Source organism: Stomoxys calcitrans, chromosome 3 (genome assembly GCF_963082655.1).
Source record: "Stomoxys calcitrans chromosome 3, idStoCalc2.1, whole genome shotgun sequence".
NCBI classification, from domain to species: Eukaryota; Metazoa; Arthropoda; class Insecta; order Diptera; family Muscidae; genus Stomoxys; species Stomoxys calcitrans.
The window spans coordinates 94,407,809-94,433,190 of record NC_081554.1 but is presented as its reverse complement, the minus strand read 5'-3'; the positions used below and the strand labels follow the sequence as shown (position 1 = coordinate 94,433,190).

The window sequence follows — 25,382 nt, the reverse complement described above, 5'->3', positions numbered from 1 at the left end:
TGTCTCATTCGAGACCATCTCAATGATGAGATTTTTGCAATGGAAAAGGAATTACCGAGATCGAAACACAAACCAACCATCAATATAACTTCCAAAAAGATTCACATGTGGCAATTTCAACAGCATTGAAGGCAGTAACAAACCCAATTCTGGTACGGGATGACCATGAGCAGCACACGGGTTGGAACTCTAATCTACGATTGTGTGGTGCTCATCGTCATTACGAGAAGCTCAACTGGGCGCTTCCACAGGTTGCAGTCTCGCGCAATCAGCGATATCGAATGGAGAGTCTCAGTGAGATGCCGGGCGGCCTATTCTTGTTTAAATACTGAGTGCCTGTGATACTCGATATGACAAAGCGAGTTATTGGCGCCTTTAAATAACCAAATGCTTACATGGAGCTTGACGAAGATCGCCACTTCAGCAAATAACAAAACAGATAGTTTTTTTCAGAGAAAGAAGGAGAGAATGAAAGAAAACAAAAATCTACTGACATTTGATGACATTTCCAATCGGCACATTTGACATCCTCAATGATGTTATGGGGCCTATTCACTTTATGTTTTCGAATGTGACCTAACCTTCTATTGGTGAATCCTGGTTTTCTCCTATATGATGACATTTTCAATCGTCAGATTTGACATCCTTAATGATGTTTATGGGGCCTATCCACTTTGTGTTTTTGCATGTGACCTAACCTTCTATTCAGGATTCACTAATAGAAGGTTAGGTCACATGCAAAAACACAAAGTGGATAGGCCCCATAAACATCATTAAGGATGTCAAATCTGACGATTGAAAATGTCATCATATAGGAGAAAACGTAAACAAAGAATGAATGTAAAAAGAGAACAAGTTGACATCCTCAATGCCAAGTACTGCCAAATATTAAAAAAAAGTATATCGGCTGATCGCTTGGCTTAACCTTATTCAGTGAATCCTGCCTTCTATTAGTGAATCCTGTATTTCATGAAATTTTCAATCATCAGATTTGACATACTTAATGATGTTCATGGGGTCTATCCACTTTATGTTTGCGCAAGTGAACTAACCTTCTATTAGTGAATCCTGGTGATCTTAGTTTCAGTACATATTTAGGGCGAAAAAAATAAGTAATTATGAATGCATAAATAAGAAAGTGTTTATATATAAATGAAAGTGAATATACATTTAATATAAAAAAAAATAAATGCTTCTTTCATAACAAACTATTCCAATAAATCTGTACAAATCAAGATATATAAATTTACAGGTAGTGGCAGTTGCTCAACAACAAAATATTGAGTTCACTATATGTCAAAATCAGTGATTGTGCATCTCTGATTTTATGTATGTTACTAGTTCGCGCCAATTTTCGTTGTTCTTAACTATAACATCACACCATGGCGAAACAAATAAAGGTGGTGCCATTTGTACAACAACCACTAATCATATGGTGCAATCCGCCATCTTGTCATCAAGCTGGTCGCTGTTTTGCCAACACACACAAAGATATTTGTATGCTTGTGTGCGTACATGAGCCGAGAATATGTGAGAAAGAAGATAACAATAAAGAGAATGCATACAATAATCTGACATCTTAATACCTTCAAACCTGGCCGGCTGTTAATCAGCTGTTCGCATGAGACCACCTTTTTAAATCCGCCTTGGTACCACACGATGTGTACAACTTTCAGAGATGCTAGTTTGAAATACATATGATATGTCTGATCGTGTAATGGCAGCTTAAGGAAATACGGCGAATGTTAAAGCAACTGATAAGGTTGCGTTTAATAGAAAAACTTTTGGTTGGCATTATTGTTCTAAACTGACCTTCGCTTGACATTCAACCGTTGCATTTTATATTTCTCAGGGCTTTCGAGGTATTTAGGCAAGTCCTTTTTGCAACTCCAACCAGACATTACAACGGCAACATGGCTCTTAACAAATTGAGCATCGAAAACTTGGACTTGGCTGGTAAACGGGTGTTAATGAGGTAATTGGGTCTGTCGTTTTTAGTTTTATAATCGTTCAAAACCTTTTTGCCTTGTTATTACCACATAGAGTTGATTTCAACGTCCCCATTAAGGAAGGAAAAATTACTAGCAACCAACGTATTGTAGCTGCCTTAGACAGTGTAAAGTATGCCTTCTCGAAGGATGCTAAAGCAGTCATAATGATGTCCCACTTGGGCCGTCCAGATGGCAACAAAAATCAAAAGTACACTATGGCTCCTGTCGCGGAAGAATTAAAGAAACTTCTAGGAAAGGATGTAACATTCCTTAACGACTGTGTGGGCGCAGAAGTTGAAGAAAAATGCAAGGATCCACCAGCAGGCAGTGTTATTTTATTGGAAAACGTTCGTTTCTATGTCGAAGAAGAGGGCAAGGGTGTAGATGCTAGCGGTGCTAAAGTGAAAGCCGACCCTGCAAAAGTTAAGGCTTTCCGTGAGAGTTTGGCCAAATTAGGCGATGTCTATGTTAATGATGCTTTCGGCACTGCCCACCGTGCTCATAGTTCAATGATGGGTGAAGGTTTCGAAAAACGTGCAGCTGGACTTTTGTTAAACAAAGAGCTAAAATATTTCTCTCAAGCTTTGGATAATCCACCACGTCCATTTTTGGCAATTCTAGGCGGAGCTAAAGTAGCTGATAAAATCCAGTTGATTGAAAATCTCCTCGACAAGGTTAACGAAATGATAATCGGAGGCGGTATGGCGTTCACTTTTTTGAAAGTATTGAACAATATGAAAATAGGTTCTTCATTGTTCGACGAAGAAGGCTCTAAAATTGTTCAAAATTTGGTAGAGAAAGCCAAGAAGAACAATGTACAACTCCATTTACCCGTAGATTTTGTATGTGGCGATAAGTTTGCAGAGGATGCCGCTGTCAGCGAAGCCACTGTTGAAAGTGGTATTCCCGATGGTCACATGGGCCTGGATGTTGGACCCAAAACAAGAGCGGCATTTGCTGAACCTATCGCTCGTGCCAAGATCATTGTTTGGAATGGCCCTCCAGGTGTTTTCGAATTTGCTAACTTTGCCAATGGAACCAAAGCTGTTATGGATGGTGTAGTTGCTGCAACTAAAAACGGTTGCGTTTCCATCATTGGTGGTGGAGACACAGCTTCTTGTTGCGCCAAGTGGAATACCGAGTCCCAAGTTTCACACGTTTCCACAGGTGGTGGAGCTTCATTGGAGTTGTTGGAAGGTAAAACGCTGCCCGGTGTTGCCGCTTTAAGCAATGCTTAATGGAAATAAGTTACAAAATTAAATTTAAGAAATCAATTTGATAATTATATGAATATTATTGGTTTGTGAATCATAATTCCGAACATACATACTTCGTAACTAGTTGTTTATTAAAAGTTTAAATAAAGTATCAGTAGAAACGTCATTAAATTATGAATGATGTGTTCCTATTTTTTAGCAAAATTGGCATTCATGGCAGATGACGTCCTCTGTATGTTATTGAGATTGGCTCGCAAACGCGAGCTAACCGAGGTTTGGTTGGCTATTGCCTTTTTTACTTCTTTATTCAGAAAATCCTTATCAAAATCCAATTTTTTATTTTGCTCCTCTTCGCGGGCATATTCCTCGCGATGTTTTCGAACTGCAAGCGAGCGTTCTTCTTCCCTCCATTCTGCGTTTGACATCATTTCTCGAAGTCTTGCTTGTTTCTCCTCATCTGTGAGTTTGCTTTGTCGTTGAGTGGAAGCAGATGCGAATACTTGGGATTGTTTTTTCCTGTATTCCGGCGAATTTGAAGGGCATGGTGTGACCCTTGATTGTTTTGTAGATTTGCGATCTTTTCTATTGTATGAGCGCGAACGGGATCTAGATGTGTGTCTACGTTTACTCATAGAGTTAGATCTAGATCTCGCTGTATGTTTCGTATTATGTAAATTCTTTTTAATGTGTTCTCTTTCTCTAGAACGAGAGTGTGATCTGAAAACTCTTCTAGTGGTTCTGTGTCTGGAACTAGATCTAGACCTTCTACTGAATTGCTTTTCGATAGGTCGCGGTGATTTAGTTTGTCGCGGGAATATTCTTGTATTTTTCATAGAAGTTCGATCTTTCCGATTGTGTGAACTTGATGCCGACCTAGATCTGTGTCCATATTTACTCATTGAATTGGATCTCGATCTCGCGTCTTTTGTTTTAAAAGATATATTTTTTATGGCTCTTCTTTCCATAGATCGAGAATGTGATCTCGAAGTTCTTTTCATTGCTCTCTTTCTGGATCTAGATCTAGACCTTGTGTTGTACATTGTGCTACGATATGGCGACCTTGCAGCTCTTGTGCTAGTTTGGTGTCTACTGTATTCTGCTCGTTCCGATGCAGATGTGGGTGTTTTGGATCTATCTTTTCGTCTTTTATATTCTCTATCTCGTGTTGTGTTTTTCGGTTTATTTTCAGTTTTCTTTCTCAATTCAAAGCCAGAACTTTCAGAACTGCTATCACTATTTCCACTTTTTTGTGATCTTTTGCGAGATTTTTTGCGAGCAGCTTTGTCTAACTCTTGAGATATTTTCTCATATTTTGAATCCAAGAGTTTATTTAGGTTAATACCCTTTTGCAAAATGTCTTCTTCGTCTAATATGCCTACTTTAAGCTTTTTTGCTAATTTGCTATCAAGATCAGAGTCACTTTCATTATTTGATTCAGATTTAGATGAATTAGACGAGGAGGATTTGCTTCTTTTTTTGTGCTTCTTTTTAGACTTTTTACTCTTTTTAGATTTTTTGGACTTTTTTGCCACTTTTCTAAGCTTCTCATCTGTTTTTAATATACGATGCAGCTCTTTCAATTTTACTGGATTCTCAAGTATTTTTCGTCTAGATTCCATTTCTCGTTGTTTGATCAGCATTAAGGGATCTTCCATAAATTTGCGCTGAAGATCTACTTGTTCTGTTATTTGAAGGTTTTTGTATGCCCTAATGGAAAAAGGTACACATTCATGTTCCACATGATTCAAAGGTTGCTTAACACCAACAAGGGTGTTTTTCTCTTTTTGCTGTTCTTCAGCTTGAAGTACTTCGAAAGACTTATCAACTTTACGACCTAATAAATATTCATCTCTATTTATGAGATCATGGCTATCTGGAAAGAAATGATTTTAGATTGCTTGCATTACACAGATAAAGTTGGCTTACTTTTATACATCCAATCCAACTTTTTGTCGCTTCCTTGGTTGCCGTCTAAAACACCATTCTCCCGCCCGACTCTTTTGAGTTGCTCAAGGTCCCTTTCTTCCTGAATTTCTTTTCGCAAGTCGTTAAGTTTTTTCTCTTCAAGTGCTTTCGCCTGTTCGGCTTTCCAAACTTGCTCCTGATTTTTCAACGTGTGAGGATGCCATGATTTTTTTGAATTCTGAAAATGTTGAACAACAAAAATATTTTATGGATATGTGTATGTATGTATGTGTTATATTTGTTTGCTCCTCCATGATTTAGATCTAAACCTTGTGGTTGTAGCAGTATGTTCTAACTTCGTCATTCCGTTTGTAACTTATCGAAATATCGGTCTAAGATAACGTATTCATACGAGTACATACACCGGTATTCAAAAAATTTAATGTAGATTTGAAATAGGTTTATTTGACAGATTTACTTGAGTCATGACATTTATGACTCCGTATGTTTTTGTCTAGTTACTTTGTCGGCACCACAAGTGCTTCTGGCAAGCGACTTGAAGACCTTGTTTCTGCTTCTGATCTTGTAACAAATTACAGTGATATGTGCGAAAGATCTAACATACAAGCTGGGGTCAGATTTCCCACGCCATCGACTATCACATCCAATCTCCGCTATGAATTTGCTTTGGTTGAAGATTTGGCCGCGGATATCCTCAAATTTCTAGCAGCGAAGTAGTATTTCGACCTCACGCAGATGGCATTAACAGGCGACTTTGTGGTAATAATCACCTCCCTGATTCTGTCGTCATTGTGAGCATGGAGCATAAATAACTTCACTACGGTACATGTACTTCGGCGAAACACCGAATCAAGCATTTGTTTTACTAATGTTCGTGGAAACTGTGGGAACTCAAATATGAACGATAACTCCAGAGTATACCTGCCTTTTATATGGAAATTTAAGACTATATTAGATGTAATTTCTTTTTCTTACCAAATCACCACCTCCCATCTTAAATTTTCTTGACGCAAACAAAAAAAATTAAAATAGAGCTTGTTTACATTTACCACACCAAGCAACTGTTAACACGATACAATTTAATCGGCCAATTATCGATTTTTATATTCTCAAATAGAGCCACTGACACAAGGTGGATTAATAGAGGTGGATAAATAAGCTGAAAACTGCCGGTCAGTAGTCGGCCAGTTTGACGGTATTATTATTTTATTTTTTTTTTTGACTTTGAACGGGAACTTACAAATTTGGGCAAATTTGCACAAATTTTTACTTGAAGTCGTTCTCGTATTTTATTTGCCAGCAGAAGAGAGCGCGAGAGAGAGCAAATTTTGACAGTAAGAAAATAGAGAACCTGCAAATTTCTACTGGGACTTTTTTGTAAGTAGTTGTAATTTTACCTCAAGTCGGTTGTTCTACATTAGAAGGTAAGTGCAAAATTTGCGGAATTATTTGGAAAATCTTGACAAATTAGAACATTATATCCTTCCAGACACCAAGAAAAGAGAAATTAACGGTTTCTTAAGTGTTTTGATGGATTCATCCTAATCGGAGAGCTACGATGAAACCAACAACGTTCCAATAAATTTGTTAAGGAGGGAAGATGCTGCCATATTATAGAGTGGATCTAGCTGGGCGCACAGTAGGGTTAGAAAAAATTAGTGCAAATTAGTCTGCCAATTGTGAACGGATACAGATATCTTCCATGATAACAAAGTATCCGTAGCCGCCACAAGATCAAATAGAAAACGCCCTTAGCATCAGTGGTCGTAGCAATTTATCTAGCCACAATATTCAAAAGCATTAGATTAGTCCAGGGTATCTTGTCAGCCCAACAAATGTACTTTTCTATTCGGTGATGGCATGTTAAGAAAGTATATCTTATGGAGCCTTCGAAATGCATGCTGAATCGGTGAATAGAAATTGTCCAATCAGAGAAGCGGGAGGAGTAGTCCCTCATGCGTCTTGGCTACTGATGAGAGAAGGGATATCGGTCTGTACTACTCCCCCTTGCTCGTGTCCTTTTCAGGTTTCTGTAGCGGGATCAGACTGCCCATCTTCCAAACATCAGGTACTATAATAGTGTTCAGATAGGCTGAGGACAATTGTAAGGTAATCGACTGCAGGCAAATTCAGATTCTTCAGCATCACTATAGAGATACTGTCTGGAACCAGGGATTTGCGCGACTTGGCACCTCGGATGACTTTCGTAGCTTCGTGCACGGTTGTTGTTGTTGTAGCAGTGTGTTGCATACTGAAAGACTCAATCGGGCCAATGCGGTACGTACAACCGACAGCCATGGGATTGCACAGCTTTTTCTCTCTCGGGTCAATAAATTGACGGGCGTTTTTAATTCAAAAAAATTGTTTTCCAAGCAAGCAAATTAAAAACCAACCAAAACAAAAATCAGCTGTTTTTCTGCAAATTTTCACTGGAATGAGCAGTGTAAACGGGTTTTTATGTTAAGTTAAGGCTGGTACTGTGTTTTTTTTTCATAAATTTCCCTAAATCGTTCTTTCGGTGGTTTGACAAGGTTACCACATTTAGTATTTATGGGTTTCTTTGGCCAAAAATGTTGCCATTTTACATATACAAATTAATATGGCACCAACAAAATTTATCAGCTGCTTATGTGCATTATTTTCCGTTATTTTTTTTATATGGAAAATCGAATCGCGAAAATCAAATATAGTACCAACATAGTATTACCTTGTAACAACGTATTGCTGTCTATAACGTTTCTAAGGTGAGGTGAGGTCATGCGAACAGCTGAGTATAATTTTTTTATTTTTGTTTTGATTTTGCAGTAAATCTTACTGCCTGGTTCACTTACTTTGTATCACGGAAAGTGAGAGAGTTTCGTTCGCCCTTGTATCAAAACCAGCTGATTTCATAAAGGAAAAACAGATGTTGGAGTGAGTAGCTCGACTCTCTTGAGTAATAAAAAGGTTAGTGAACCAGGCAGTAAATGTCAAAGGCTTGATAACACAGCTGTGATATTTTTCTAAAATCTTAATAAGATGTTCTATTTGATCTGATATTCCACACATAACCAACAAAACAATGTTATAATGATGAAAATACAAATAAAAAACACATTTGTAAAATCAGAACCACGTTGACATTTCAATTTACAGCATTTGCCACTCAAGGTAGTTTCGTTGGGGGTAGTTTTTGTTGTTATGCTAATGGCGCTACCTCTTAGTTGTACCATGACTTAGCAATATAAAGAAATATCGTTTGCTCAAAACAACTTTGATCTGGAAAGGAAAAACGAGTCGTTTTCAGAGCATTATAAAGAGAAAACTAGTCGTTTGCTGAAAACAGCTGCAACAACCATAAATCATATGGTGCAATTCGCCATCGAGCAACGCACTGAAAAAAATTATGTGTGTATACGTGTGCGTACATGAGCAGAGATTATGCAAGAAAGAAGATAACAACAAAGAGAATGCAAACAAAAATCTGACAACCTCAGACCAAAGCTAGTATAGACAGATTTTGGAGATTATCTCAAATCAAGTGAATTTGGGCTCTAGTGTGAACGTGGTTTAAATTTGCCTAGATAAAACACAGCATATGTCGTCGTGATTCGAATATCATTCACGTGCACATCTCTAGAAGGAAATAACAGATGATAATGGCAATATTCATTAATGAACGCGAGCAGACAGAACACATCCAGCAGAGTAACCGTTCGGGCGTATTTGAAAGTCGATAATCTTATAATACTGTCGGAGAAATATAAAATAACAAAATAACATGGCCAATATTTGCGTAAAAACATTTTTGCCGACAAATCGTATATTGGGTGCGACCACATCAACCATATGCAGTCAACGTGGAAAGTAAGTTAGCAAGAAGAATAGGTGACATTTTAAAAATTTCATTTAAAACCGGATTGCTGAATTATAGAATTATTTCCTTGCCCTCACAATGTACAAAGTGTGTATGTGCGGCTTTTGCGTTTTCACACAATTTGCAACTTTGCTGTACAATCAAAACGGTGAGATGATTTTCCATGATTGGGGTTACACAGACACACGGCTATTTTTCACATTGAATTTGTGTGAATAAGGGAATGTTTTCCTTCTCCACGACTATATTTATAGATGCGGAATGTAGTGTTGGCCCATGTGGGTTTGTTTTGTCATTCAGTGCAAGGTCACCTATGTATATTAAAAAAAAAATACCAAAGCATATAATGAGTCGGTGTGATTTTATCCATTTATCTTATTATCTTGTTCATAAATGTTGCTGGAGTAAAACCTAATTTGCTTCTATGTATTATACACATATAAAAAAATAAATTCTTTCAAACGCTTTGAGATAATGGCTACATATTTCGTTTTTTGTTCGGCCTAACTTGGCAAAAATTCTATTCTATTTTAAAAGCTGCGTGAACTTTTATAACATGCCGGAGATAAAGTTCGTTTTGTAGTTACATGGACAGAGCTGGCCATTCTTTATAAAGTTTGCGATTAAGTTTTTACTTTTGCCAAATATATAAGCATTTAAAAATGTCCACGACTAATTGGGTAATTGCAATTATCCAATCCACGTCAAGCGTATCTAATGTAAATCGATGGAGACAGCATTCGTAGGCAATCAGCAGCCATAGATAACCCTAGAAAGGTATATAAAAACATTGGTTTTCGAATACGTAATGTGCTCTTCCTAAGTGATTTTATTGCATCAACTTTATGCAGGGCGTTTGTCATTATGGATTCATATACATATTTGTCAATTCCATTCTATGATATCCCACATTTTTCTAATGTATGTACACACATGTGCTTTTTGCGCGTACATAAATAGTCCGGGTAGTTCAAGGATGTTACTGGAAGCCAATGATTGGTTTGCTCCAATTTGCGCAAATTTTGCATTGAACAATTTTTAGACTCCAAAAAACAAAATTGCAGGTGCAACATACAAATGTTGCCCATGAACATTCGTCATAGGCGGACATAATCACTGCGCTACTGTGGCAATTCAAGAATTCAAAAAATACATAGTACATCCTGGGGAGCATTTCTCAACACACCCTAAACTTTAAAAACATTCACGATTTGATAGATCGAAATATTTTATTTTATTTATTAATCCTGTAAATACCACACAACTCATGTTCCACTTTAAAATATAATTTTAGCTATGAGACGTGTACATACAATAAGAACAACGAATATATACATATGTACATCGCCAGATGACCTAAAATTTAATTGCGAATTTTGCCCATGAACATTGCACTAAGGAACAGGAGCAAACTTCTCACAAATCAATGAATGCAGTCCAATTCAATTTTAAGCTCAATGATAAGGTACCTCCTTTTTATAGCCGAGTCCGAACGGCGTGCCGCAATGCGACTCCTCTTTTGGAGAGAAGTTTTACATGGCATAGTACCTCACAAATGTTGCCAGCATTAGGAGGGGTAAACCACCGCCGAAAATTTTTCTGATGGTCTGGCCGGGTTTTGAACCTAGGCGTTCACCGTCAAAGGCGGACATGCTTACCTCTGCGCTACAGTGGCCCCTAAAATTTAATTATTACCATAAAAATCCAGGGGTTACAAAAAAGGTAGTATGCCCATGTTTCCGCTTCGCCAGCTTTTTCACAAAATGTCTTTCTGTAAGCAAAATGCAGTGGCATATCTCAATCCAGATAATCGACAAGATGTTATAATGCAAAACAAAATCAAAGTACTTGTGATTTTCTCGAGCGTACTTGTGAAAATCTCGAGCGGCTATAATAACCGAATGGCAAGATTATCGAAAAAGTATTAATACAAGTTCATTATTTCAACGAGCTACTAACGAAATGATATAGTGAAATTAACCGCAATCCTATTGTGGACGTAGGGAATGTTGCAAATGGAAATATGCCTAGAAGAAAATGTCACACAGGTAGCATCGTCGAAATAGTGTCAAATTTGATGCTAAAGTAGCACACAACAGTAATTTGGACGTTATATCTTGTGAAACAATAAATAATCCTCATTACCTGGAATTTCCGTCGTATAAAAGATAACTCAATGTTATAAGACACTGCTTGACCAAAGAAACTAAAATGGGATAAAGTTCGGCCCGGTGGAATTTTGGAATTTGGACATGTGTCTAGATAATGAAATGGCCATATTCCCACCATTAATAAAGGGTGATTTTTTTGAGGTTAGGATTTTCATGCATTAGTATTTGACAGATCACGTGGGATTTCAGACATGGTGTCAAAGAGAAAGATGCTCAGTATGCTTTGACATTTCATCATGAATAGACTTACTAACGAGCAACGCTTGCAAATCATTTTCAGTGAATGGGCCCTAGAAAAGTTGGCAGAAAATCCGCTTTTTTATCGACAAATTTTGTTCAGCGATGAGGCTCATTTCTGGTTGAATGGCTACGTAAATAAGCAAAATTGCCGCATTTGGAGTGAAGAGCAACCAGAAGCCGTTCAAGAACTGCCCATGCATCCCGAAAAATGCACTGTTTGGTGTGGTTTGTACGCTGGTGGAATCATTGGACCGTATTTTTTCAAAGATGCTGTTGGACGCAACGTTACGGTGAATGAACACATTTCGAACCGAACACTGATTTTGGTAATAAAATTCAATGATTTGCAAGCGTTGCTCGTTAGTAAGTCTATTCATGATGAAATGTCAAAGCATACTGAGCATCTTTCTCTTTGACACCATGTCTGAAATCCCACGTGATCTGTCAAATACTAATGCATGAAAATCCTAACCTCAAAAAAATCACCCTTTATATAGATATTTAATTTTTTTTGGCACTGAACTTCAATGAAATACAGATCATTATATATGTAACCGGTTTCCATGACGTAAAATTCATGAGAAGGCAAAATTATAGCGAAAAGTCCATAACATTGGAAATTCATACCAAAAAAGTGTACGTACATTAAGAAGCACATAATTATTTTTTGAAAATTTGAAAAAATTTTACATGACTTTTATCCTTGTATGTCCGCCTTTGACGCTGTACGCCTGGGTGTGAACCCTGGCGAGAACATCAGAAAAATTTTTCTGCGGCGGTTGTCCTCTTCATTTGTGAGGTACTTTGCCATGTAAAAACTTCTCCCCAAAGAGGTGTCGCCATGCGGCACGCCGTTCGGACTCGGCTATGAAAAGGAGGCCCCATATCATTGAGCTTAAACTTGAATCGGACAGCACTCATTTCCTGTTCCTTATGGAATGTTCGTGGGCAAATGCAAATGCATTTTATTTCGTACCGCTTTCGTTGCGGTAGTTGCTCCCAATCGTCGATTCACACTTTTAACCAGAATTTTAGTGTCGATTTTTAAGTAATTCTCCAATTTGGCCTTTTGGATTCATGCCAGATGCTTTTACGAATATACGAACGGTTGACATATTTTGTTTAGGTCAACGGTGGTTGAAATTAAAATTTACTTGCGTTTTTCCACACTGGAGATCGGTATATGTGTATGGCATCCAAATATAGGCCGATCTAAACAATATTGAACGAATTTTAGCTAAATCGGACAGTAAATGCGTCTTTTATGGGTCCATGAACTTAAATCGGGAGATCGATCTATATGACAACACAGCACGGCACAAGATAGCTGTGAGCACCACACAGGCAGGAATAGTGAGGTCCGATCTGTGTGGTGTTGTTTGCTGTAATGAGAAGCTTAGCTGTGACCTGCCGGGCGCGTCCACAGGTCGTGGATAGTGGAATGCGCCATACGGAGTAGCTCCAACGGCTGTCGCGGACAATTAGGGGCATCGAGCGTAGAGTCCAGTGATAGGTTTGGCGGAACCGGCTCTTGTACAAATACTGAGTGCCTATGATGTTCGATATGACAAGGCGAGTTATTGGCGCCTTTAAATTACCAATGGCGACGATCGGTCCTTTGGACCGGAACGAGCTTGGTCACCTAGAGGAGATTGACGAGGATCGCCACCTCTACATGAGAATGTGGCTACAACAACAACACAGCTCACTGTGCCAAATTTCAACGAAATCGATTAATAATCGCTGCCTTGATGAGTTTAAGAACTTAATCGAGAGATCGGTGTATATGGCAGCTACATTTATCCAAATATAGCCCACACTTGACCATACTCGTTACAAATTTCGAGAGGCCCAACACGACACAATGTGCCCAATTTCAGCTAAATCGGTTAATAAATTCCAGGGCTGCGGAGTTTAACAATTTTGACTGTACTCCGGGAAAATTGCTTGACTCCTGAGTCGACTCCAAGCATTTAAAAATATTAAATTAAAAAAAATAAATAAATATTTATCTGTGACCTTACAAAGTATATAATATTCTTAATCGTGTGTACAATATAAGTCTGTCTCGTCATATTCTTCCGTCCATTCAAAGAGGCCAAATCACTATAGCGTTCGAACGAATGAGGCTACTCGCAAGAAATTTTTCATAGATACTTTTTATTGATGTAGGTCGTTGGCTGTTGGAAATGAGCTCCTTGTTCCAGATGGATTTCAGTTTTAATACTAAAGAAAATAAAGTACTTAAAAATTGTTTCGTACTACGTTTCGGTGTAAAAAAAACACACCTAAGCCGATTACAGTATGTCCATAGTGGCATGGGATCTGCACCCTCTTTTCAACCTAAACTAACGTTTCTTTCAAACTGTTCGAAATTGAGCTTATTCAAAAAGCGAGGGCAAGTTTTTAATATATTTATACCCTACACCACTACTGTGGTACAGGGGAAAAAATAGACTTATTAATAAGCAGATCGATCGACTCAGAATTACTTTCTGATTCGATTTAGTTATGACCTGTCCGTCCGTCTGTCTGTCTTTCGGTTCATGTTAATTTGTGTACAAAGTACAATTCGCATTTTTCATTCCATCGTCTTCAAATTGATTACAGGCATCTCTTTTAGACTAGAGACGAAGCCGGATATACAATAGCTCCCACATACATGTTCGTCCGATTTGGACTTATATTGCAATAACGTGGTCATTTGCTACCAGATTCTCATTCTCTCGCAATTTGGCACAAAGGATTCCTTTCGATTTTTACTTATAGAGCCATTTGTCAGCGTATTTCTTAATACATTCTGATTAATACTGCAATAATTTGGTCACATAGTTACCGATCCCCACAAAATTTGGATCGAAAGTTGTAAATGCAACTCCCGTTTTCCTCTTTTGGGACCTTGGCACACGCATTTATCAAACGAGTTTTTAAAATTTTGCACGATTTCCTATATGACTCCTAAAATATGTACGGATTTTGGTCGAAATTCTACATATAAAATTAAAGAAAATTTTTAATTAGATGAATTAACCTGCATATCCAATGTAAAGTGAAATTTTTACTAAAAACAATAAAAAGGTTCGTCGGGACCGAATCTTATATATCTTTCACCATGGATCGGATTTATCTAGTTCTTTACCCAGTATCTCTTTATAGGCAAACAAAGTATAATGGATAAAAATAAAGCCTTTGAAGCTATATCAGATAATGGACCGATTCGGACCCTACTTGGTTTGGATGTTGAAGACCATAGTAGAAATCAATAAAAATTGCGTCCTATATGGGCTCAAGACGTGAAATTCAGGAGATCGTTTTATATGGGAGCTATATCAGGTTATGGACCGATTTGACACGTATGTTGAAGGTCATATTTGACACCTATGTTGAAGTTCATACGAGAAGTCGTTGTGCAAAATTTCAGTCACATGAGATAATAATTGCGCCCTCTAGAGGTACAAGAAGTATAATTGATTACATATATAATTGATTGTATACACAAGAAGTATATAATTGACTATTAATTTATTTATAAATTTGCATTATTTGATTTGAAGCCACATGACGCCTATTTTAACAAATGTTTGTTTGAAAAATATTTTTTTTAGTTTAAAAATAAAATATATATTAAAAGGAAGAAAATGAAAAACAATACACAGAAGGATCCAAGCTATTAATTTGTAAAAGAATCATTGAGAAACTACTCAATTACAAATAAAAATAAAAACATAATGGAGAGATCCTTTTATCCGGGAGCTATATCAGGTTATGAACCGATTTAGACCATACTTGGCACAGTTGTTGGGAACTTTGAGGCTATTGGTTATTTAAAGGCGCCAAGAACTCGCTTTGCCGTCTAAGCAATACCTTTTGGGCTGTTATCGCAGAGGCCATCCAAATCATAATCTTGTGGGTAGATATCCACCGCCCAGTAGATATCCAATTCCAGTATGGAATTGTAGATATTATTATTGGTTTTCAAATGAATCAATCCGATTACAAATCGCTTAAGTCGTTTCCGAGAAAAACGAAAATTACATATTCCAACCGCACAAGTCACTTCCAGAATGACCCAACCTAAAAATAATCAATATCTCGGAAACGGTTAGAGGTAGGTAGAAAAAACCAGTATGGAATTGTAGATATTATTATTGGCTTTCAAATGAATCAATCCGATTGCAAATTGGTTAAGCCGTTTCCGAGAAAAACGAAAATTACATATTCCATCCGCACAAGTCACTTCCAGAATGACCCAACATAAAATTATTCTATGTCTCGGAAACTGTGAGTTCTAGGTAGACAAAACCAGTATGGAATTGTAGATATTATTATTGCCTTTCAAATGAATCAATCCGATCGCAAATCTGTTAAGTTGTTTTCGAGAAAAACGAAAATTACATATTCCATCCGCACAAGTCACTTCCAGAATGACCCAACCTAAAAATAATCTATATCTCGGAAACTATGAGTGCTAGGTAGACAAAACCAGTATGGAATTGTAGATATTATTATTGGCTTTCAAATGAATCAATCCGATTACAAATCGCTTAAGTCGTTTCCGAGAAAAACGAAAATTACATATTCCATCCGCGCAAGTCACTTCCAGAATGACCCAACCTAAAAATAATCTATATCTCAGAAACGGTAAGAGTTAGGTAGATTAAACCAGTATGAAATTGTAGATATTATTATTGGCTTTCAAATGAATCAATCCGATTGCAAATCGGTTAAGTTGTTTTCGAGAAAAACGAAAATTACATATTCCATCCGCATCCGGTAGATATCCACCGCCTTAAGGTAGATCTACATGATTAAAAGCGTGAGGTTCAGCGCTACAAAAAAGAAATCCTAGATCAAGTGGCATATCAAGCAGGTCTAGACAAGATTCATGCAGACACGGTTTGAGATGCGGTTAATAGCTACCTAAATGGGCGCAAAAGCTTCAAATAGTAATATCGGTATATAAGCTACATTCGAATCTGGACCGATCAGAGTTGTTTAAGCAGAGATTTTATAGACACAAGACCTTATATCGAGAGATCGGTATATATTTTAGCTATACCCAAATCTGGACCGATCTAGGCCGTATTGAACAGAGATGTCAAGAGGGCTAGCACAAATCGCTGTCCCAAATTTTATCCAAATCGGTGAATATAAATGGGCCTTAAATCGGCCGATCGGTTTCATAGAGATATAGTCTGATATAGCCCATCTTCGAAGTTATCTTGACTATGTATAAAGAAGAATCTGTGCAAAGTTTCAGCTCATTATCCCTTTTTTTAAAGACTGTAGCGTGGTTTCAACGGACAGACGGACGAACATGGCTATATCATCTTAGATTTTTTCAGTGTCAGAAATGGATATTTCGATGGGTTGCAAGCGGAATGACAAAATCAAAATCCCCCATCCTTCGGTGGCGGGTAAAAAAAACATAATTAAAAAAAAAAACGAAAAACTGAATTTAGAATTGACTTCTTTTCATCGCCAATTTATGTAATATTTTGGTATGCAAATTGCGATTACGAAAAAGTACCTTAAACTCGGCACCCTATCAATAAAAATAAATAGAGTCTTATCTTTCCCATTTTATGGCACTTAAAACGGGTCTAATTTAAAACTATCGTCTATGATGCATCACGTTTTTATTTGTATTTGAAGTTTCTGGGGTGGGCCTTAGACTATTTAAATTATTTTTATTTTTTTTGATTGCATTTACTAAGGACAACGTTTTTATACGTCACAAGATTACATTTTATTTGTTCATAAATTGATATTCGATGTTTTGACGACAGTGTTTGAGTATTATTGTTATCAGTGTGATTCTTCAATAAGCACCAATTATAATGAAATGATCGATTAACAGACTACGTGCATTTATTTTTCAACAAGACAAATAAAAACGCATGTATTAATGCAGTCATTGGCTCTTACTAGGTGTACCGAAATTCAGCTTAATTTAAAATTGATATGAATTTCTAATAAGTTTTATATTCTCACAAATGCCGGTATTTCCGGATTAATGCAAAATAGTTATCTAAACGAAAAAATTTTTTGAGAATTTCAAATGGTAACAAAATTCCTTAGTGGCCACCGTGGCGCAGAGTTTAGCATTTAGGTGAGCAAACATCAGAAAAATTTTCAGCGGTGGTTATCCCTTATGCTGGCGACATTTTTGAGGTACTGCCCTATTTGGTATAGCTGCCATCTAAAAACTTCTCCACAAAGAGATGTCGTACTGCGGCACGCCGTTCGGACTCGGCTATAAAAGGAGGCACCTTATCTCTGAGCTTGAACTTGAATCGGGTAGGAACCCATTAATATGTGAGAATTTTGCCCCTGTTGCTCATGGGTAAATTTGCACTTTCATTTGCAAAAGAACTCCTTAGGCTTTTTGAAAAAAGGAACAAGTGGCAAGATTAAATATATACGCTTTGGAAATGTATGTATACACATAACTTGTTTCTATTGCAATAATACTTAAACAGTTTGCGTAGGCGAATAGAATTGGCAAGTTATCTTTCTTTATAGCGGCAATCGAAAATACTTGATATGTTTTAATCTGTGTCGCTACTGTTATTTTATTGGAACTACCGAGCTTTTTTTTCATTGCGGTTGTTTAGATATATGCATAATCAATCACCTCAAAATGATCAAAAGTAATAATAATTATTTTGGTTACTTATCACCATTCAAAAGCAGTTATTGGTTTCATGGACTTGGGGTCAAACTCCAATGAGCCTTATGGGTTAATCAGAAAGCAGATAGTTGGTAGAATAAAAACTATTTGAAGTTTTTAAATTAGTTTTGCTGCAATTAACAGAAAAGTCGTAACTTTGTATTATAAAAGATGTGCCGTTTTATTTATTTACAAGGTCATGGTTCGATGGAGTCAAGATGGGTCCCCCAGATGCCATTCTTGGCATTACCGAGGCTTTTAAGCGTGACAATAATCCTAAACGTATCAACTTAGGTGTTGGCGCCTACCGTGATGACAACGGTAATCCATGGGTGCTCCCAAGTGTATATAAGGTGATGAATGCCATATTTTTTTTATTTTAGTAATCAATCACAAGCTAGAATGTTGTTCTTGATCTTGATTCTTACAGGCCGAACAACGTGTTATTGCAAAAAAATTGAATAAAGAGTATGCCACAATATTGGGTATTCCTGAATTCTATAATAAAGCCATTGAACTAGCTTTGGGCAGTGACTCACAAGTTCTGCATGAAAAACGCAATTCTACCACACAAGGCATAAGTGGAACGGGAAGTCTACGTATCGGTTCGGCGTTTTTGAGCAAATTCTGGGATGGAAATCGAGAGGTGTACGTTCCCAACCCTACATGGGGAAATCATATTCCAATTTTTGAGCACGCTGGTTTGCCTGTTAAGAAGTACCGTTATTATGACCCCAATACATGTGGTTTAGATTTCAAAGGATGCTTGGATGATATCAGTGTAAGTACACCATTGATTTAATTTGCACATATGAAACCCATCTCAATTCCATTGCTGACTGAAAGAGTTATTCTTTATTACAATCTTAAAAATCTCATAACAGAGATCTGAATTTTTTCCCTACGTAAAAATGATTTTTCTTGTCGGCGTATGATTAATTTCCTGAGTTGTGGTTGTTGTTGTAGCAGTGTGTTATTCACTGAGGCGGTAATTTTAATTGTAATTTCCAAGAGCGATATTTCTCTCTTGAACATTAAAATCATAAAAACATCTACATTATTGCACAATATGTGATGCACACATTCACATATTTACCTCATATCCGATCTTGCAGGCCGACGTTCTTTTTTATGCATTTAAGGCTTGCAAATGCCACATTTGTGTCTATTAAAGCCGACTAATTAATCCAAAGCGTCGCGGCAATGCCATACAATGTTGAGGCCCTTTCAATAAATCTTTTGCAGTTATGTTTCAAGGACATTTTAGAGTAGGTGAGGTTAGGTTGAAAAGAGGGTGCGGATGTTGTTGTTGTTGTTGTTGTAGAAGTTTATTGTGTTCTACCTTTCGTCTGCTTGATTCTGTTGAGTGTCAAGACCCAGGAACTTTGCGACTAAGATGGGGTGCGTCCACAGGGATCTGGGTCTGAGTCGAGTGGGTCTCACCGGGCAGTTAAACAGGTGACGTGTATCGTGCGGTCCCTGGTTACAATCGGGACATACATCTTGCACGTCGGCATCAATCCTAGCTCTGTGGGAATTGAGGCGGCTGCATCTGCCGGAACGTAATTGAGCCAAAACCACTCTGGTTTGCCGGGGGAGGTCTATTTCTTCAGGTGCAAAGGGAGGCGGTCGTTCTTCAAGGACTACATTCACCCGGCAGCTATTAACCGCATCTGATACCGTGTCTGCATGAATGTTGTCTAGATCCGCTTGATCTGGAGGTTCTCTCTTGTAGCGCTGAACCTCACATAGATCATGTAGATCTACCTTAAGGCTTCTGGGCGGTGGATATCTATTCTCAAGATGATGATTTGGATGGTCTCTGCGATAACAGCCTAAAAGGTATTGCTTGGACAGCATGTAGGATCGCACTGCTAGGATCTTTGTCTCATGAGAACTGAGGAGACAGTCCGTCGCGGTTTGGAGGGCGGCATTTTGACAGATCTGAATATAATTCCACTGCGTGTCGCAAAGCTGACGAGGCCACGCTGGCGATGTATAACTTACCACAGACCAGCCAATTGCTTTGTACGTGGTCAAAAGGTTTCTTTTTCTGCACTTCAAGTACTGGCGGCTTGAGGACCTGCCGACTTGAGGACCTTGTTGCTACTTTTGACTTTATCGCAAATTGCTGTGGCATGTGGGGAGAATGTGTAAGAGATGTCAAATTTGACGCCAAGTATTTTGAACGCATGATGTCAGAATCATTTTTCTATCGTCCATCACAGTGAGCTCGGCATTGACCTCACTCGTATTTGTAGTGAACAATATGGCTGAAGATTTGGTGGCCGATATCTTCAGTTTTTTTGCAGCGAAATATCAGGCAAGTTCGTTCTGGAGGGGGTGGAATGGAGCATAGGTAGAGGTTAAACAGTTCAGGAGATGTCATCCCGCCTTGGGGAACTCCCTCTACTTTACGACGCTCCGACTTCTTATCCCTAAATTCCACAATTGACTGGCGACCACATAGATAATTCGCGACTCAGCGTTTCAGGTCTGGCCAGAGGGACGTTTCGGCGATTTCCTCAAATAGTTTGGCATGGCTGACCGTGTTGAATGCCTTCGAGTCTAGTGCCACGAGGACCGTCCTTTCACATGGCCTGGGCTGATTGAAGCCACGCAAATGTGTGCTGTGATGGCATGCAAAGCAGTTGTTGTGCTATGCAGTCTTCGAAATCCATGATGCTCGGCAAATGGAAATTCTCCTACGAGGCTCGGGAGGAGTAATGCCTCAAGCGTCTTTGCTACAGGTAAGATAGGCCTGTACGACTCCCCCAAACTCGGGTCCTTTCCAGGCTTCAGTAGCGGTGTTACTCTGCCCATTTTCCAGACATCGGAAACTATAAGAGTGTTCAAAGACAGGTCGAGGACAGTGGTAAGGTACTCAACTCGAGGTAAATCCAGATTCTTCGGCATCAGTGTAGAGATTCCATCGGGGCTCAAGGCCTTGGATGAGTAGGCGCCACGGATGACATTCGTAACTTCGCCCACGGTAAATTGTGATGGCATTCCATCGGCTCGTAGAGCACTGATACGGGGAATGGCTCTCCTCCTTGCCCTGTCACTCTCGGCATGCACAATAAATTCCGCATATGTTCGCCGATTCTGGGTTAGAGACGTCCGTACAACGAATACGAATAGTGAGTACCACTGCCTGCGCCGGGAAATTGGGCTGCACTAGGGGTATTCGACCGGCTGGTGTAAAGCAAGCGGCTGCTGCATTAATGATGTCTACGAATTTCCTCTCGGCAACTATCACATCTGAGGGGGGTGACAGTTCATTGAAGCGGTGATTGGTGTACTCTCTGAAGCCAGCCCAATCGGCTTTCCTCTGACTGATAAACGACCGGCGTTCAGAGGTTGTGAAGTCGGGGGGTTGGTGGATGGTGAGAATTATGGGGAGGTGGCCTGACCCCAAAGAGATGACGGCTTGGCAGTACACGTCACTCAGGAGATCAGGGGGTGCAATGGAAATGTCTGGCGAGCTGCTACATCTTCTCGTAATCCTAGTGGGGGCATCCTCATTCACCGTGTAAAACGTGGAGCTTCCAATCTACTCTGCCAAAGCTATGCCACGCTGGTCGTAACCTAGGAGAGAATGCTATGAAATGTGATTCGTATTAAAGTCCCCTAGAACCAGACGATTATGGCCAGATAGTAACCCACTTATGCCGGGGTTTTAAGCTTGGCCATTAATTGGGACACAGCTACCAACCGGCGGTATGTACACGTTGTATAGCTCTATATCTGCAGTATCGGATCTGACTGCTATTCCCATGCACTCCATGTAGGGGTCACTAACGCCAGGCGCAGGCGCGACGTGTCTATATTGCACGGAATGGTGTATCACGAAGGCCAATCCCCCATCTTCATTCCTTGAGCGATCCTTACGTAGCACGTTTTATCCGGGACAACTATGCAACTTATCTGTGTTGGTCAGCTTTGTCCAACCAAGTCCATTTTCACTTCCGGATTTCTACATCGAATTTCAAATTCCTTATTTAAAATACGATTGGCCAGAAAATTCGAAGTATTTCTCGCAGGCAGCGATTTATAAAATCCTGGATTTTGCTCCAAGTTGTACAGCCATAAAATAAAATAGTTTTCACACTACTGTTGAAAAATTTTACTTTTGTATTATGTTAGATATCAATGCATCTCCAAACTTTATTGAGTTTAAGAAATGCGCTATTAGCCTTGTTGATATCTACGCGTATGCCTGCTTCCAATCCTCCGTCCTTTATTATTTTGCTGCCCAGATAGGAGAATTTGTCTTTGCTATGATTATCTTTAGGGCTACTTTGAATAAAAATACAAATAATTTATATTTCAAAAAAATTTTAGCTGTATACAGATAATACATAATGAAAAGAGGTTGCAATGCCCACAATTATCCCCAGTTTTGCTAAATCGGAGCACAATTAGCATTCTGTGAACTCAAGGTGATATTTTGATCGGTCGGGGAAGAGAGCTACTTTAAAATATGATGGAAATGGGATTTAGATAATATTTGAACAACCCACCGGAGACTACAGTGGTGAAGAGGTTAAAAATTTGTCAGCTGTGGTTTCCCCTTACTACTGCTGGCGACATTTGTGAGGTATCCCGCAATTTAAAACTTCTCCCACACAATATGTGGGCCTGTTTTAGTTATTTCTTCCTTTACTTTTTCTATTCTAATTTTCAAGCAATTATTCTGAGTTTAATTTTAATAACGTTTTTAGCATTTATTTATGATTGTGTTGATAATGTTGTTTGTATGTTTTCAGAAAATTCCTCCTAGATCAATTATACTGCTGCATGCCTGTGCCCATAATCCCACAGGAGTTGACCCCACAAAAGAACAATGGAAAGAGCTGTCTAAGTTAATTAAGGAAAAGAATTTGTTCACATTTTTCGATATGGCTTACCAAGGTTTTGCTTCTGGCGATATTGATCACGATGCGCAGGCAATCCGCATTTTCGAATCAGAGGGTCATCAGTACTGCCTTTCACAAAGTTTCGCCAAAAATATGGGTCTATACGGAGAACGTGCTGGCGCTTTCACTGTTGCATGTGCGAATAAGGAGGAAGCCGATCGTGTTACATCTCAAATCAAAATCTTAATTCGTGCTTTGTACTCAAATCCTCCAATTCACGGAGCCCGCTTGGTATCTGAAATCTTGAACGATGAACAATTACGTGCTGAGTGGTTGGGGGACGTCAAAGTTATGGCAGACCGTATTATCGGAGTACGCTCGAAATTAAAGGATAACTTAATCAAAAATGGATCCAAACTATCTTGGGATCATATCACCAACCAAATTGGCATGTTTTGCTACAGCGGAATGAAGGCCGAGCAAGTTGAAAGGTTGGCAAAAGAATTTAGCATTTACTTGACCAAAGACGGTCGAATTTCAATGGCTGGTGTAACAACCAAAAATGTAGAGTATTTGGCAAAGGCCATCCACGAAGTCACTAAGTAATCTTCCCGATCGTTTCCTTAAGTCAATGAAAAGACGTAATCATTATTTTAAGACCAAAATGCACTTATTTTCTATAAGAATTTGCACCGAATCCGTATGTTGAAATGTGTAGCTATTTTATGCAATCAAAGTTAAATAAAAAGTTATTTTAAAGAAAAAATGGCGAATAGTGATTTAAATTTTAAAACACAAATACAAGCGCAACCAACGCCTAGCGTATAGGAAAATACCACACAAGAAGTCAGTTATCTTACGTCTAGATATTCAGCAATAGAAAGAGAGTTTTATATGAAAAAGCGTTTTAGTTAGGATTGGAGAGCATTCCTGAGAACTCGGTGTCAGAAGTAGACAGTTACGGTGTGAATGTCCCAAACTGATGCGGCAGATTGCAACAAAATGTGCAAAATAATGTAGTACATACTAAAGGCCTGCAAATATCACATTTTTCTCTTTTCGCGCCATCTGTTGAAGACAAATGCGTAGTTACGATATGCGATCCTCAACCCAAAATCATGCCGTGGGGGCTGCGCGACACCCATTGCCGACGAACCCACAATGCCATTGACTGTTCTCACAGCAACACGACATACCTGCAATGCGTCAGGCAACAGTGTAAATTTTGAAAATACATGAGAAAATAAATAACCTAAAGAAATTTGCTTATAAGGATTTAAGAATTTTTATGGCAAATAGTTCTTAAAAAACAATTAAAAATTTTTGCGGTATTTATGGTCCATATGGATGAAGAATGTGTGCGAGTTTAGTAGCGAGGTAGTAGTGTTTCAATTTTGTAATTGTATTTTTAAACACGTTCTCAGTTAGGCTCAAATAAATTAATTTAAAATAAAAAAGTAACCCATTAAAATCAACCCATCGATTCCATTGTCCAATTGTGATGTAGTATTTTTATTCAATTTTCAGAACATTAAACAATAAAATTTTTTTATTTATTTTCTTTTAAATTTATCGAAGAACAAAATTAAAAATTTTTCAGTCACTAAGTTTTAACTAGAAAAAATATTATTTTATCATTTATTACAATTTATCGAGAAAATTGGATTTTAGTGTTGGCGCTCAAGAAAATTTTTTCCTACCAAAATTTAAGAAAAATCCTACTAAACCCGACAAAAACCTACCAAATGTTCTACAAGCTAAAGTACGGTTTATGTTTTTATGCCCACCACTGAAGAGTTGGCCATTTGACCAAACCTTCAAAGTATACATACTAGATCGTTATATTCATAGGCGATCTAGACATGTCCTTTCGTCTGTATGTTGAAATCACAGTCTAAAGTTCAAAGATGGACTATATCTTGATATAGCGACCTTAATACCGATCTCCCCATAAGAAATCTTGAGTTCATAAATTCCCGATTCAAGGGTTTGAGCCCTGAAATGTACATTTACTAACCATTTTCGACGTTACAGTGTACCTTTAACATCTGAGTATGAACCGGGTCTGACCTTATTTGTATGCAAACATGTTTAGTGTTGCTTTTGTAATATTTGTTTTAATTTTTGTATTTTAATAACGCACAATTATGGCCTACAGCTTGTCGCCATATTTCTGTGTTGTGATAACAACTTTCCGACTTCATCCAAACAATGTTTGGCTAAATTAGATGCTTCTAAAGTGGTCTGGTGGACAGATAATTGTGTCGTCTTGTTCCTGGCTGCGGGGCACACAACCTGCATGTTGGCGTTTACCCTTGCCAAAAGGATTTAAGGAGGCTGAATCGTAATATAGAGGTTTGCTTCTCCTTCGCCGTCATAAATGCTGTTGTGGTCTGACTGATGCGCTGCTTTATCTTAAGGCCTACTTTTATGGAGCTAGAACTTGAAG

At 38.3% G+C, this 25,382-nt stretch overlaps 3 protein-coding genes and 1 long non-coding RNA gene across 4 annotated transcripts; 3 read left to right on the top strand and 1 right to left on the bottom strand.

The window, feature by feature from the left end:
- The first annotated feature begins 1,791 nt into the window (after nucleotides 1–1,791).
- Nucleotides 1,792–3,386, top strand: LOC106086576 (phosphoglycerate kinase). The gene is made up of 2 exons (XM_013251307.2): nucleotides 1,792–1,975; nucleotides 2,044–3,386. Exons 1-2 carry the CDS (start codon nucleotides 1,914–1,916, stop codon nucleotides 3,227–3,229), a joined length of 1,248 nt encoding a protein of 415 aa, XP_013106761.1. The 5' UTR covers nucleotides 1,792–1,913; the 3' UTR covers nucleotides 3,230–3,386.
- LOC106086575 (pre-mRNA-splicing factor CWC25 homolog) lies at nucleotides 3,319–6,285 on the bottom strand. The gene is made up of 3 exons (XM_013251305.2): nucleotides 6,110–6,285; nucleotides 5,135–5,351; nucleotides 3,319–5,081 (listed from the first exon to the last, which is right to left on the bottom strand). The coding sequence occupies exons 1-3, from the start codon at nucleotides 6,125–6,127 to the stop codon at nucleotides 3,397–3,399; spliced, it is 1,920 nt and encodes a 639-aa protein (XP_013106759.2). The 5' UTR covers nucleotides 6,128–6,285; the 3' UTR covers nucleotides 3,319–3,396.
- Nucleotides 6,286–8,783: 2,498 nt separating this feature from the next.
- Nucleotides 8,784–23,706, top strand: LOC106084056 (aspartate aminotransferase, mitochondrial). The gene is made up of 4 exons (XM_059365460.1): nucleotides 8,784–8,980; nucleotides 18,271–18,427; nucleotides 18,505–18,855; nucleotides 22,844–23,706. The coding sequence occupies exons 1-4, from the start codon at nucleotides 8,895–8,897 to the stop codon at nucleotides 23,537–23,539; spliced, it is 1,290 nt and encodes a 429-aa protein (XP_059221443.1). The 5' UTR covers nucleotides 8,784–8,894; the 3' UTR covers nucleotides 23,540–23,706.
- LOC131996038 (uncharacterized) lies at nucleotides 8,987–9,469 on the top strand. The gene is made up of 2 exons (XR_009397734.1): nucleotides 8,987–9,138; nucleotides 9,245–9,469. It is a non-coding gene; the product is annotated as an uncharacterized LOC131996038 (long non-coding RNA).
- Nucleotides 23,707–25,382: the final 1,676 nt, after the last annotated feature.